The sequence below is a fragment of the Symsagittifera roscoffensis genome, chromosome 10 (genome assembly GCF_963678635.1).
Source record: "Symsagittifera roscoffensis chromosome 10, txSymRosc1.1, whole genome shotgun sequence".
NCBI lineage: Eukaryota > Metazoa > Xenacoelomorpha > Acoela > Convolutidae > Symsagittifera > Symsagittifera roscoffensis.
Window position 1 is genome coordinate 20,432,596 of NC_087071.1, and position 16,220 is coordinate 20,448,815.

General features: G+C 34.1%; 2 protein-coding genes across 2 annotated transcripts in view; both read right to left on the reverse strand.

Annotated features, from left to right (window-relative positions):
- Positions 1-2,312: 2,312 nt before the first annotated feature.
- Positions 2,313-16,220, reverse strand: part of LOC134855194 (dnaJ homolog subfamily C member 10-like) — a 434,156-nt gene continuing 420,248 nt past the window's right edge. Inside the window, exons 2-5 of the mRNA XM_063871639.1 lie at positions 6,830-7,051; positions 4,341-4,531; positions 3,277-3,462; positions 2,313-2,421 (exon numbers count right to left, since the gene is read on the reverse strand). Coding sequence (XP_063727709.1) covers positions 2,367-2,421; positions 3,277-3,462; positions 4,341-4,531; positions 6,830-7,024 — 627 coding nt within the window. The 5' untranslated portion in view covers positions 7,025-7,051 and the 3' untranslated portion in view covers positions 2,313-2,366. The remainder of the gene's footprint in view (positions 2,422-3,276; positions 3,463-4,340; positions 4,532-6,829; positions 7,052-16,220) is intronic.
- The window catches only part of LOC134855193 (dnaJ homolog subfamily B member 9-like), a 427,207-nt gene continuing 420,255 nt past the window's right edge, over positions 9,269-16,220 (reverse strand). Inside the window, exons 2-6 of the mRNA XM_063871638.1 lie at positions 14,776-14,950; positions 12,153-12,240; positions 10,809-11,092; positions 10,282-10,467; positions 9,269-9,669 (exon numbers count right to left, since the gene is read on the reverse strand). Coding sequence (XP_063727708.1) covers positions 9,462-9,669; positions 10,282-10,467; positions 10,809-11,092; positions 12,153-12,240; positions 14,776-14,876 — 867 coding nt within the window. The 5' untranslated portion in view covers positions 14,877-14,950 and the 3' untranslated portion in view covers positions 9,269-9,461. The remainder of the gene's footprint in view (positions 9,670-10,281; positions 10,468-10,808; positions 11,093-12,152; positions 12,241-14,775; positions 14,951-16,220) is intronic.

Sequence of the window (16,220 nt, forward strand, 5' to 3'; positions counted from 1 at the left end):
CGTTTACTGTAGATTACTGTAATCTTTTCCAGTTAAATTTTAAACAATTACGAATAAAATCATAACTTTAACGAAAATCCAGTGAATATTGCGTACATCTAAAAAACGTATCTCAAAATTTATTAAATAGTCTACTAAATTTTTGTAGTCGTATTAAACACTCCAATCTTTTCGGTATCATCAAAACATCTGAGAAAAACAGGGGAAAAATAATAACCTCCTCCAAATTGCAGTTGTGTGAGATCGCTGAAAAGCATTAGTTAAAAAGTTACTAACATTATGAAAAAACGGTACAATGGCTTGAAACAACCTATCAAATCACTTGCCTGAACGTCTCTTTTATCTACAGTCGTCTGAAAAAAGCCCCTCAAGGTTGTGGTATGAACAACTTTCTGGGAACAACCCAACACTTTCAAATAATTTGATTAAAGTATCATTCACTGCCTGCTTTTCTGCAGACTTTCAAAAATCAGAGGTAATTAAGTGATTATTTGTTTCCTTGGAGAACTATTCTGCTAAAACTTGTCCGACTCCGACGCCTATTCGTCGACGTCCTATCGTCCGAACTATTTTTTTTTTGAATTTGAGGCTCTTTTTATTCAGCATCCAGTCATCTAACTTATGTAAAAACAATAAATTACCTTTCAAAATTGAAGTTGCAAACCAAAGAAAAGTATTTCTTTACAGAATTAGTTTAAACGGTATTTTTATAGATTGTATTTTAATGGTCATGATGAACTTAGTCAAATAATAATGATGAAATCAAATGTTTTTCTTTCTGATAAAAAATTTTTCAAAACGTATCGGCATTTTCTGTTTATATGCATACCAAAGAAAACCAATTGCTCCAAATAAAAAAATTTTACATCAATTCAGGCGACATGAAATTATTGTTGATTTTGATTTCCTGTATTTTTGACAAGTTACCAGTTGCATCATTTCGAAGAATTAAATTCATAACAAAAATTTAGCGCTTCGAGCCGTAAAAATTTGCCAGTTAGTTAAAAATGTTTTTAGTGAAGCCAAAGTGAACGGGATCGAATATACTCAATTCCCTATCAACTCGTTTCAGTTAACATTTCGAGACGTGAACTTTGACGCAAGTAAAAGTCAAAGCAGACCGTGCGTTCGAATCTGCCCTCTAAATTGAGTTATCTGTAAAATCAGAAAGTTAGCGGTTGAAGCAATTTTTAATTTCTCTACATTAAACTAATCTGTCCAGAAAAAAAATCAAACTTAATCCGAGCTTAATGTAACAATTATTTTTGCACGTTTCTAACCCTCTTAATTTTACAAATAAGCACAGGTGTAAAATAGTCACAATTGGCCTCAATAGATTGATAAATTTCTTATTTTAAACACCAATGCGAAGTTCAGCTTCGCAAACACTAGCAAGAAAAATACAAAAAAGCAGAAAACGACAAAAAAGCTAAATAAAAGAAATAGGCCTAGAAATGTTACTATGTATCAAATTCGAACCTAAGCCCTCAAGATTTAGTCTTGCGTCTATCTTCTCAGCTACGGACGCTTAACTCTCAGCAAACAGTTGTCACAAATGAAGCAGATAATAGATGTTAAGGATATCCAAGACTACATGTCGTGATTATAGCATAAGTTCCACAAAATGAGCAATCTTATTTGCGAGTTAGATTGGAAAAAGTAGAGTAATAGTGATACACAAAGCTCTTTAGTGTAAATAACGATAAAGACTAGTTAGAATGTGGAAACTTAACTGAAAAAAAAAAGAAAACAGAACCCTGAATGTCCGCCGGCCTTTAACTGGTCTCGAATAATTTACGGCAAAAAAATGTCAAACTGAACATTTTGAACCTGATAAATTTTCTCTACAGCAAAATATGTAAAATTGAGATACATGCAGGGAAAAATATTAACCTTTAAAGTTTCCTCACATCTTTTGATTTTGAGTGCGGCATAAATCTCCACGCTTCAAAATTTTGCACTTAGGTTTTGATTATCAAACTTATATTCTGATAAAGGCAATAAATTGTCCAGAACATGACCAAACTGGCAGAATTAAGTTAATCAAAATCGGTCGCAAGTGCGTAAAATCTCAGGGAGACGATACCTTCATGGAGTACAAAAACTTTTCGTTTAATACTATCAATTCGATCGCCAAAATTTTTCTGAATAAAACAACCATCCGATACATAAAAATTTCTTCGTTCTTCGGAAGTAGAAACAGCATTTATTACAAGCACTTAATCAATTTTTCCTTCATCCCGAAAAATCCAAATTTGGCCTATGCTAGCTTTTACTTCTAAAAGACGAGACAACAAAACTAAACTGACAGTTAAAAAAAATTACGGTAATTATAATATAACGTTTTTGCTGAAAGTTTTTTCTCTCTACACTTTGAGTATTGTCACTTGGTCGTCTTTCGATTCCTCATCCACAATTTTCCTGAAATTAAACCATCAAATCTCTGATAATACACTTGAAAAAGTTCAAAAGAAGGATTAGTCGGGGTAAAATAATGCTTTTATGTACAATAAACTTAAAACTATTACGGTTAGATCACTTAAAAGTTGTTGCTTTCAGATCTGAAGAACGTAATCGAATCTCCTTGTCGACGCATCCTTAGCTTGCATTTTATTTGAAGTAATACTAAAGACGCATCTTTTGCTTGCATTTTATTTGAAGTAATACTAAAGACAAGCGCTTGAGAATAACTCCAACTTTAGATCTGTTTTGTTGTTCACTGCGTGAAATTGGAAAAAGTAGAGGTAAATTGGTTGTGCTCTTTGGTTGTGCTTCATAGAAACTAGTTCTAACTTTACGCAACGCGCAAAACAGAAAGCTCAACAGTGCTTAAAATTTCTAGAACCATCTTCGGCAAAAACCAATTGGAACTATAATCGATGAGAACATGGCCAACAGACTGATCGAAAAGTGCCAACGAACGCCAGGAAAGCAAAAAGGATGATTAAAATTTTCAAACAATTTAACTCGAATTTCGGGAGAAGAAAAATCGTGTAAAAGCTCTTTGAATTTCATGAATCTTTTATGATTGACACTTATATGAGTTTAAAAAAAAACGTTTTTTTTTCAAGTTTTCTGCGTTATTAAAACGTTCTTAATTGAAGAACGTAATGCACCTTCCATTTAGCAAATGAATTTTGACTTCTTCCTAAAAACCACAAAACCTAAATAAAATCTTTTTGTTCAATAACCTTAAAAACCCTATCAAGGATATTTTTCAAGCCCGAAATTAGGAAAAAGCATATGAGCATTATCGAAAAAATTATACAAACTTACCCAGTCAAAATTGTATCATCTCTCTCCCTCCGTCCCACAGTCAAGTATGCCATGTTCGCGAAGGCGGACAAGAATCCGAAAACAATCAACCCAGTGATCACTCTGATATTTCTCTTTCTGGCTTCTTTCGGGTCAAGTCTGAATTTGGGCGCATAGCCAGTGCGGAATTCAGGACGTCCGTCGTCTCTGTTAATCACGAAAGACCATTAAGTGCTTTGTAAAATACTATGCTTTGCTCTTCGCGAATTTTCGCCACATATTTTTTGTCAAATCTACTTATCACGCTGTAGTTAGTGGCCACCATGGTGGTCTGCAAAAAAAAATTGTATCATTTTTTTGTAAGACCACAAAAACTTTAGCTAAATTTTAAGCACTAAATGGAGCTTCCTTCTCACGAATTCGACACCCTCACATTTTTTAAACCTTTTTGCGCCCCCCTTACACACCTGCGAATTATTACACACCAGCGGATTTAGGGGAGGGGGGCTGGCGGACGCCCCCTTTAAGAATTCGAACCCCTGCCGACGCAAAGGGTCCCCCCTTTGTACTATTTTGAGATATCTATTTTCGGTGATGAACCCTAAAATTTTTCTAAAGGCGCCAATATATACTAATTTTTAGCGATAAAATGCAATATTTTGGTCAAAATTTTCCAAAAACTGCCTAAAAACGCCTTTTTTGGCCTGTCTTTTCCACATTTCTCCTGCGGCGCAGAAGCTTTGGTCAAATTGGGGTCATTATAGTGATTTAGGAGAGCTCAGAAAATCAATTTGGTCGACCTAAAAAGAAAAAAAGCCCCCGACAGTTTTTGAAACGATTGTTTAAAAAATTGATGTGCGAACTAATTAGGCCATGAAAAACAGTTTTGACTTCATACTTAATTTTTTTAACTGTTCGTAACACCATAAAATTGATGCTTAAAATTGATGCATTAAAATTGATAACACCATAAAATTGATGATTTGCTAATCCAAATTTCACTCGTTTAGTCTGTTACGTATATTTAGGATATGCAAACAACATTGCGAGAGTGTAGTCTACAAGAAGAGTGTACATCAACATACCTATACATTCTGCCTGTCACCCTGTCATAAACTAGACTGTCCTCTTTGAAATATCTATTCTTAGTTTCTCCCTCTTCCAGTATTGAGTCATACTCTCGCCTCAAAGAGGGCTCTCTTAGTGTCGAGTAGGCTTCGTTTAGCTTCTTGAACTGCTCTTGTGCGGTTGAGGTTTGGTTGCGATCTGGGTGCACCTTTAACATAGGAAAAGTGCAGCCAAGGAAACTCGGATCTCTTTACAACACCCCCCTGCCCCACCCATTATATCCCCCTCCCAATTCATTATATCAGAAACGATTAACTGTTACTGCGTTCAAAATTCAACTATGCTCAACAGTTGAATTAGTCCTTTATAGTGGCAAGGGGTAGAGATTATTTACCATTACGTACCATAAGGGCTACTTATTTAAAATAGTCTACAACTAGCGCACAATCGAAGTATATAGACTATATATCAAGAAGTATATAGCAGCATATTTCTGAAAATTAATCATAAGATCAAAGGTTTTCTTAGTGAAATTGGGAGAATAATTGCTAATAAAAGCATAGCCAACAGAAAAATGGAAAGGATTCAATTAACGCAAATGAACAGAAAAAATACTGACTTGTTTTAGAAAAAAAAATCTTTTTTTTTGTACATCGAGTTTTTTTTTAAACAAGTCAGTATTTTTTCTGTTCATTTGCGTTCATTGACTCCTTTCCATTTTTCTGTTGGCTATACTTTTATTAGCAATTATCCTCCCAGTTTCACAAAGAAAACCTTTGATCTTATGATTAATTTTCAGAAATATGCTGCTATATACTTCTTGATATATAGTCCATATTCTTCGATTGTGCGCTAGTTGTAGACTATTTTAAATAAGTAGCCCTTATGGTACGTTATGGTAAATAATCTCTACCCCTTGCCACTGTAAGGGACTAATTCAACTGTTGAGCATAGTTGAATTTTGAACGCAGTAACAGTTACTCGTTTCTGATATAATGAGTTGGGGGATATAATTGTAAATTGATTGCCTTAGAGCTCTTTGAGTTTTTAGAACAATTTATGATTGACAATTTTTTTGATAAAATTAACCCAATTTGAGAAAACTGGATCAACAAGCAAACCTTTTATTTCGCTGGAAAATCTGATCATTAAAATCCATTTTCGAATCTAGAAGCCAATCAAGTTTTTCTTGACCTTTACTTCGTTGTTATTCGATAGTGAAGTTTGCCTTCCTCTTAGCAAAGGAAATGGACTGAACTTTAAAAGAAATCAAAAGTCAAATCGCGAATAAGTAAATTTGAGCTTCAACAAACTTGAAGAGTTTTCCGGAAAAAAATGTAACAAAAATCATCACGACCTACATCAGAGTCTGAACTACGTTCAACGACTCTTTAAAAATTGATAAAATGAGGTTCATAAGTTCTAAAACATTTTTCAGATGTATGAGGCTGAAAAAATTTTCTTCGACAATAATTTTCTGAAAAAACCACAATCAACGTGTTTTAACACTCATGCGCTTCCTTGCAAACGCAATGCGTTCCATTTAACTTTGCAAAATGATTACGGTAGAATAAGATAGCTTCTTTCCAGGAAAAGCAAGTATGAAAGTTATCCCTAGATTTTTTTATGAACACTTCAAAAACATAAGCAAGCAAATACGAAGATTTCAAGCCCTAAAAACTTTGCTTGAGGAACCCATCTCAATTCCAGGGACCCAAATTTTATATTTGTTCTCTGATTACAAACTTTTTCAGCTGATATGTTGAAGAACGATACCCAATTAGGTAGCAACATTTCGACTTTAGAAAACCGATCAGTTTAACGATTTGGAACAATTATTTATCGGAACAGCTGTTACATGCTTCAAATAGGTGACCGCTCGTCTAGCATTAAGCTCGACTAGCATAACAGTTTGAAAACAAAAAACTCATCGACTAGAATAATTTTGCTAGCTTTATTTCTAAAAAAAAAAGATAAACCTTTCAAATTGAAACTTGCATTTCAGGGAAATGGAAAATTGAGATATTCAGCAACTAACAAGAAAACTAAATTTTCCTCCTCAAATAAATCTTAATCAGTCTCACCCCCGACCTGCAATGGTTTCAACCGAACACTTATTGCTACGCAAACTGTAAAGTGTGTGAAAAAACTGTGATTTATTGCTGTTTTAGTGTATAATGATTTTAATTTTGAAAATTTTTGAATTATAGGACTACTTAACAATCCTCTTTTCATGAAAAGGGATTGTTAAGCAGATCAAATTAATCGAATTTTCCACCAATAAGAATGCAGCTTTATGTCTAGAATTATAAGTATCAATACAAAGCTCTAGAGCTATTTTACTATTTTATTTAGGGAGTGGATAGTTTTAGTAGATACCTAGGAGGGAAAGATAGTAGCGAATTTTGTGTTCCGATTTTTATGCTAGTCGATACAATTTTCATCTTTAATATATTTACGCAAGTCGAGCTTTGTGCTAGTCGATACAATGCCTTCAAATACTAACTGTTTTACTCTTCTCTATAAAAGCTTTCCGAATTTCAGACTGAGTCGCGTTTTTCTCAACTCCAAGTAGTTCATAGAAATTGGGATCCCCTCCAAACAGTTTAGACCATGGTGAAGATCCAAGAGCTCTCTGCTGTCGGGACAGTAGTTGAAAGTTTTTACTGACTCTACATTTAAAGATTTTTGAAATGATCATCCTGTGTGTAATCTGGTTGACATTAAGTCTAAAATCAAACATAAAAGCAGCAGCTAATTTAACACAGAGGCGAAGCTGCAGCTTCGCAAACACAAGCGATCCGGTAGCTTTGAAATGCATAAAACAAAGTGTTAATCCAAAATTTGTGTAGATTATGCATTTAAAAAACTCGCGAAATACACTGAGTTGAAAAAACTTTGAAAAAGAGTTATTTATTGTATGAATCGAACGGATTTTTTCGAATGCAATTTTAGAATCAAAAAAGCATCCACACTGTGTTAACGCATTAAATCAAATGTCACATCACATGGTATTATACAGCCGATGCAGCCTATCGATTCAAAAGAAGCACTTTTATTAGCGACTTAGCTTGGACAAAAAAACTTGCAGCGTACAATCATGCAGCTTGTTAGATAATAAAAACTTCAGTCTTCTTTCATTTTCAAAATGTCTCTCGCTGTATGCATTTATATTTTAAAAAGACCAAAATGTGAGAAGTCTTTTTTGATGGCAATATTCGCAATCTTTGAAAGTTCACAACTACAGGGTTAGGAATTTCACATTAACGAATTATTTTGTTATTTGAGTTTTCTGAAAATTTCCAAAAAAAAATCACAAAAACCGTCTTTTCTCTTAAACAAAAAAGATTTGGGCATTTTTACTTGGAGATCGAATTTGCAACCCCTGAGATAACTCTGACAGCCCCCCCCCCCCCCCCCCCCCCCCAAACACAGGTTTGGAATGTCAAACTTTGAAAAAAAAATTAATTTCATTTTAATGAAATTTTTTCTGAAAAAATCACAAAAACGTCATATCTGGAAACTGCAAGATTTTGAGCAGTCCTATTTAGAGTATTCAGAGGCAAGATTCGCAACCCCCTGAGAGTACCCTCAAAGATTCCAACAACAGAATTGATATCTTCAAAGTTTTGGAACTTTTTAAAATTTGAGACAAAAATCCTAAAAAACGTCATATCTCGAAAACTGCACAAATTTGAGCAGCCATATTCAGAGGCAAGATTCGCAACCCCCTGAGATTACCCTCACGGATTCCAATAATAAGAATGAGATCTTCAGATTTTTGGAATTTTTTAAAATTTAGGTTTTTTTGAAAATTTCGGAGAAAATCATAAAAAACGTCATATCTCGAAAACTACAAGGATTTGAGCAGTCATATTTGGCGGCGAAATTTGCAACTCCTGAGAGTACCCTGACAGAGCCTCACTACAGAGATGGTAATTTCAAGTTTTGTTTAATTTTTTGTATCTAAGTTTTCTGAAAAATTTTGAAAAAAAAAAATCCATAAAAACGTCTTATCTCGATAACTACACGCATTTGAGCAGCCATAATCAAAGGCAAGATTCGCAACCCCTGAGAGTCCCCTGACAATATCCAACAACAGGGTTGAGATCTTCAACGTTTTGGAATTTTTTAAAATCTAATTTTTTGAAAACTTTTTGAAAAAATCATAAAAAACGTCATATCTCGAAAACTACAAGGATTTGAGAATTCGAGTTAAGACTCGCAATTTCTGATAGTACCTTGACAGCACCCAACTACAGGGCAAGAGTTTCAAAAATTGAGAAATTTTTTTTAAAATAAATTTTCTAAAAAATTTTTGAACAACCTGGAAAATTGCCTATATCGTAAGCTAAAATGATTTGGTTATTCATATATGGAGGCCAGAATCGCAAAACCTGGGAAAACTCTGACAATATCCTACTATTGGGTTGCTAATTTCAAACTTGACGGAATAAAGACTGAATTTAAACTGGAAAAATGAAAAAACCTTAACCATTGCAATATACGATATAGCTTAAACGTGAAAAAAAATCATTTGTTGAACATGCAAAAATAATACGTTGAAAAAGCTTAAACATGGCGAGATAGTGCAGCCCGCTTTTCAATATACAAAAACAGATAATAGATAGATAAGACATGAAAGTTTAAAAAATAGGCGACGGGTAGACAGACATAATCAAATTAATTAAAAAAGCAGGTATTTTTTTGGCCTCGAAAAAAAATACTGAAAAATTAATGACCTTGCGAAAAACTAATTGAAAAATTTTCTTAAGCATTGCAATATATGCTATAGCTTAAACATGCAAAAATTCTTTCGTTAAACATGCAAAATTATTATGCTTAAACATGGGAGATAGCTGTCACTCGCATTTAAATATAGTATAGATAGATATAGATAGATTATAATTCAGAAGGGTTATATTTAATTGAGTTATTTTGTGATATCAGGATGTTTACACCAACACTTCATCACTCTGTTTTGTCACAGAAGCATAGCGCCATTTTGGCCCTATCCATACTGAACATGTTAGTTCAAAAAGTAACATTTCAAAATCTATCAATTGTGCGCCATTTATATAATAAATACCAAATTTTAAATTCTAGAACAATATTGTCAGCACGTTTTTCTAAAAATCTCAGAGATCGTTCGTTTTTGATTTTACTTTATCATTTCTTCTGTTATACAGTGTTTTCACTCCTGGTCTCGATTCGGTAGAAGTATCTTTCGGCTTCCTGATATTAGCTGACAGTTTTTCCCTGTTTTCGCTTGCTACACGTTTACTTGCCTGGACAAACTTGCGGTATTGCTCATCGGCACCTGGTCCAGAAAAGCGTCTTACAGACCTAAAAAAATAACAAGAGACTAAATTAACTATTTTGATGCAAAATCCAGGTGTTGAAAGCCGTTTTGAATTAACATTCCGTGTGAGTAAACATATTAATTTGATAAAATTACAGCAGAATTTTGTTCCAAATCGAAGTTTTCAGTGGCTCAAAATTTGAGCTCAAACATAGAGCTACAGTGCTGATTTAAATTATCCGGACAAAACGAACAAAACTTGAATTTTCAAACGCGTTTTTCTCAAATTGGGTTAAGATTAGACAAAAAGTGAAGAAACCAAAGTTGCGTAGAATTTCACCAGAATTAATATGATGCCATTTTTTCTCCGAAATTCTTAATCAAAATTTTACCCCAAAAATGGGTCATTTTGGCTTTTTTCAATTAATAAAGAATTACGCTGAAACTACTTTGTTAATTGATAAGAATATTATATCATTAGAAGCCTCTTACGCAGCTCAACAAAGTTTAAGAAGGAATAAATTTGAGAAAAACGCGTTTGAAAATTCAAGTTTTGTTCGTTTAGTCCGGATAATTTAAATCAGCACTGTATTCCTATTTCTTGGTCAGAATTAACATTATGTTCGGTTTTCACGATCGTTTAAACTTCTACTAACGTATCTGGCACGAATTTGAATGACTCAAATTGAGCGACTTTCCACAAAGTATAAAATAAAGACACTGTGAGTCCGCCTAAAATCACTAGCATCGGAACCTCAACTTTGCTTCTTGCGTGTCTGGTCGCACTGGAAGTGTACGAAGGTTGGTCGCGATAATTTGTTCTGAATCCACCGCTTGATGTGCTGAAAATAAAAAAATATGTAGGTACATATAATTAAGACAGATACATATAATAACAGATACTTGGAAAGCAAAATCACTTTACACAGAAAAAAGTCAAACTGCACTTCAAGTTCTCACCGTAGAAAAAAATTACAAAAAATAAATCTTTTAAGATGAACAGGCAACAGAAGTGAACTTTTTGCTCCATTCGAATCACGATTAAATAAGCTTTGATATTATACTTCTGCATTTACGATACATTCCAGAATACTTCACGTTGGTTGTTTATATTGTGTGGAAAGAAAACATCCCAACCCGAAGTTCCTGCCCACTTTGTTGCCAGAACAACAACTTCACTGACCTTTCATTTTCATTTCTGCGTCTTTGATTCTTTCCTAAATCTCTGAACTGATAACTATACGGTGCCTGTGGATTATAAGCCCCATCGAAAGAACTACTCGATCCGCCTGCCGAATACACATTTGAACTCGGCGACCCTGAATTAGAGTGAGCATTATAGTTTCTGTTCCCGATCGACAAGTCGTACTGTCGTCTCGTGTCGTGTGATTTCAGAACCGAGAACGCCTCGTTTAGTTTGACGAAGTCGTCATGTGCTTTGTTTCCTGTGTTCCTGTCGGGATGTAACTATAGTTAAAACAGGTAGTTGAACTCGTTTTGTCCGAAGGCTTAGTAAAAATAGCGCTTGTTTACACCATTTTTCGTTAAAAAAGTCAATTTTATAGCGTAACTACCGGTTTATACTTACACATGATTACATATAACCCCTAAACAATAGCATGTCGATGGTGGGGGGGGGGGGGGGGCGATCACCTCTCCTCTTCTCAATTCTGGTTGCCAAATTTTTCCAAAGGGTCCCCCTTTCGTATAACTTTACGACATCCATTTTTGGCTGACGAACCGTAAAATTTTTCTAAAGGCGCATTTGGCGCCAATATAACTAATTTTGAGGGGCAGTGCACGCCGAAAAAACGCAATTTTTTGGCCTGCTTTTTGGAAAGTTTACCTGCGGCGCTGAAAGTTTATGGCAAAATAGGGTCCTTAAGTATTTTCGGAAAATCAAATAGGTCGACCTAAAAAAATGTCCGCAAAGACCAATGTCTAAAATTATTCCGTCGCACAACAACAGTTTAGTAATCGCGTTATTTTGATCACACTTCCCTTCAAATTATGCATTTCTAAGACAGACAACGGGGACCGACAAACAAGACGACAGCCAGTAAGACGACAACCGTTTTTGATGGAATTTTAAGATGATACTACACGCAATTCACCACTTTGTTTTTCCGAGAAATTTAAACTCGAACTGCTCCTTTTACATGTGATGTGGCTTATTTGTAGTCTTAATGTCTTGTCGACTCAATGGCCGGTCGTCTTATTTACCTAGCACCACACAATGCCCCTGTGGAATTTCTCGAATGATTTTTTTCATAAATGAAATAAAACGAAATAGGAGATATATTATAATAGGTGGCAGGTTCGTGTTAAATAGCTGGCTCGCTTTTTGTTATACTTCAAATAGTATTTATATATTTTTTCGAAAGCCAATTTTTTGGCAAATTTAGTGTAAATATTGAATTTTTGAATTATATTTCATCTGGCAGAGTAATGTATTTACAAAAACTATCTTAGTAGCATGTTCAATTTTTGAAAATGAAATTACTATATTATGCTTTTAAGTTCTCACCTGTTTGCTTAGTTTGAGAAATGCTTCTTTGATTTCAGCTGTCGATGCATCTTTATCAACTCTTAACATCTCATAATGATTTTTGGAGCTAAAACAATGAGGGAGCTAGAAAGTTTGGAGTTACAACCAATCATAATAATGTCGAACCCATTCAACAATATTCATTTTAATGGTACTTAGGGTACTAAGTGTAAGTAAAATAAAATATTATCCCTAAGAAAAAACTCAGCGATCAGCACACAAAAATTGACTACTCGTTTAGAAGTATGGTACCAAAAAACGCGCGATGGTCATATGTAAAAACCAAAAAAAAACAGTTATTAAAGGTGGTTTCGGAGTTTTTTCGAATTGTCGAGACCATAGAAAACATTTCGCCATTCGCCATCTATCGGGCTTTCTTTGACTAAATTCAATTCCTGCCATAGCAAAGTTACAAATAGGTAATTCAGAGGGCAATTGATTAACTATGCGATTGTCATATAGTATATCATTTTTGATATTACCAGGTTCTGCCACTGATTTGATATTTTTGACAATTCCTTTCTGACAAAAATTTAGTAAATCATCTAAAAGAAGTTTTTTTTTGTTTTCATCCACTTGAAGTACTTCAAGTAGATATCAAGTGGTTCGGCGGCACCACACTTCAAAACCAGCTTTTTGAATGAGACTCATCAAAAACAGCGGGACCATACTTCTAAACGAGTACCAAAAATTGTATCTAATAACAAATTTCTCAGTTTTATAATGGGATAGGAGCATAGTTAACACAGGGGTGAAGCGGCGCTTCGCAACACTTGCGATGCAAAAACTTATTTCGCTACAAGATAGGGATAGCGAATGAAAACAGACAGAAGTCAAATTAACTTGAAAAAAAGTTGAAAAATTACATCTACAAATAATTCACGTTTGTATTAGATGAAGTTCACTAAACAGACTTTAAAAAATGGAAATAAGCTACTGAGCGGCAACAAAGGCGAAAAACATTGGTTCGAAACCGGTTGAGCCGAAAACAAAAACAATTGTCATTAAAAAATCATAAAATTCAAAAGTTTTTACGACCCATCAAACTGAAACTCAAAATCTCATACGAATATATTTTTTCCTTCGAAATTACGCAATATAAAATGGATAAGGCGATATAACATGAATTGAAGGTGTTAAAATATATTTTAAAAAACGAAAAAAAACTCAAAATCAGACTTGGTAAATTCACAAATTTGTGAAACTTCAGTTATAGTAAAAACTGCTTACATTGGAACAAAACCCATGCTTTAGAAAGCAAGCCAATAAAAAACCTGCCAGCTGAAAAAAATGGCGTTTAAAAACAGAAACTATGACAAAAACTACCAACGCGACAAAAAATGAGATTTTTTTTCGAACATAATTACAACCTGAAACAGGCTTTAACTAATTACTACTTGTATGATAGAAGTTTTATTTGAATTCAAGAAATTGAGCATTTCAGAGATGAATGAGTCTTGAGGACAAAGTTGTTTACCGGAAAAAAAGCCTAGTACCCGATTGTAACACACTTGCATATCGCAAGGGTAAAAAGATCCACGGTGTCATCAGCATTGTTCTAGCGGAGGGTACTTCTTTTCTTACAAAATATATGATTTGCACCCTCAAAGCACACACATAAACAAAACTTTAATTTCTCGTCGAATGACACAAAATGAGGCCCTTGAGATGATAAAAAAGCCAAAATCCACTTATCTGGAAAAAAAGCAGAAAAAATGCTTTAAAATTAAAGACGAATAAAACATTATTACGTCCCCCTCACCCGCAAAACATACACACGAACATCAAATTTTGAGGCCAAATATGAGGCCACTAAGCCGATATAATATAGTCCGAAATCTATCAAGCCGACAAACGAGGAAAAGACAAAAATTGTAGTCATGAAAAACTGGAACTATAATTTCTATTAAGAATTTAGCCATTTTTGCATTCCAAAAGTGAGCATTAAAATTATGTCCGTTTCTATAGAATTGACTCAAAATTACGTCACTAAGCCAGAAACATAAAAGCCGAAATCAATAAGGCAAAAAAACGTTTAAGCGAAAAATATAAGTTAAGATTAGTTTAATTACAAACAGCAGAAGTAAAACAAAACACTAAAAGCAACTACAATGAAACTGAGTACAGCGGTAAAAAATTTTCTAAAATGTGGCAACTAAGGCGACAAAACATAAGCATACTAATAATAAGCCGACAATTTTTTTGAATCGGAATAGTTCCAGTTTGAAAAAATAACATGTCCTGTCAGATTCGAAACCAGGATCTTTGCCGTCCCAGGAGTATTCGTTACCTCCAGACCAAGTGTGCCAGAGAAGCAAATGAAAATTGTATTCGATATGAAATGAACCTAAATTTACCATTTCTAATTTTGACTATTCTGTGAACCAAGTTATTTAAGGGGGAAAAGTCTAGTACCCGATTGCAATACCCTTGATTATCGCAGGGGTAAAAACTTGGATTTCAAATTCGCCTGCTCAAAAACAACAAAGAGAGTGATCGCAATACATGACTCAACTAGAAATAGTTCAAACCAGGACCAGATCTAGGATTCCCACCCACCCACCCCCCAAATCCGACCCTGGTTCAACATTGAACAAGTTACCTTCTGTTGGCAAGTGATCGTACTGCAACTAGTCTGTTGACCTTCAGTCTTCCCCGACACAGGAGACAAACAGCATCCAGAGGTATCATTAAAATTATCATTTTAACATACCAAATATTACAGTAAATCTAGACAAAGTTCCAAACGCTAATGAGTAACTGCATGTACATTATCTAATCTGTAAATTAAAAAAATGGCTTGTAAATAAGAATGAAAAGAAAAACCTAGCATTTAAAAAAAATTTGACGAGGATAAGATATTTATGAAGATGTTTGCTGTAAAATGTATCGTAAATAATTTAAAGTCGAAGTTTATGCTAAGCATCGAGCTTCCACTGTGAATATGAATTTTTATTTTAAACCATAAGTTAGACTTATTACATTTTTAAATGCATATTAATAGCTTTTTTAAGAATTTTTTGACGAATTATATAATAAAACATAGAACCAATTAGCAAGCGTGATTTTAGCTTCCAGACTGATAAAAAGAAGCAAAACGCCTCTCTCTTTATTCGAGTTGCTATAATAATACATTGAAGTTTTATCACGAAACTAACATAATCGAGGCCTTAAATTTCTCGATACTAATTATTTCTGTAAGTAACAATATAGTTCCCAGTGGTCTTCAAAAACTTTAAAAAGTCACTTCATAACAATTTTTTTCTTTTTTTTGCAATGAAATACATTTCAGATATAAAATTTTGATTAATTTTTATAGGATATAACCAACCCAATGATGTATGTCCTTAATATATGTTGGAGTAATGTGTGCTGTGACAGCCCGGAAGGTGGCCTTATAGCTGCGCCATCTCGCTATATCTATCTCAAACTAGCCAACCAGGAGCCCAGATAAACCTGGAGGTACAAGTTGGAAAATTTTTAGAAGATTTACGGACGTGGAAAGTAAGGTGTAACTTTCACATAAGGTTAAAAAGAATATAGAAAAAAAACATCACACAACATCAACATTCGATTGATTTCTCGATCTCAGAACAGGCCTGGTCCTTTTAGGGGAAAATGAACGAAGTCCAAAAAACAGATGAAAATGTCAAACCTTGTATAATTTCCATGTTCATAGTGGATTTCATGCCAAAAATGAACAAACCAATTTATTCAGAGGTTATACCTATAACTTGTTTATTCCTTGCACCCTGTATCGCAGCCTTGGCAAGTTAGGTTACGAGAAAATCAAGTTTCCAAAATGGTCAAAACGTCGAAAAATGGACATTTTATGTCCGAAAAGCTTTTGCACAAAAACTAGGGCAAAACGCTTATGTAGAGAACATTTCTTTTAAGTTCTTTCAATTGAACCCTTAGTCTCAAATTTCGCAGGAAATCAAAATGAGTCAAAAATTCCTCCATTAAAACTTTTGAGGCCATAGATTGCATGGTAAGGTAAAATGTTTCGTATTATTTTGAAACCTTGTCTTATATCGTTAACTATAG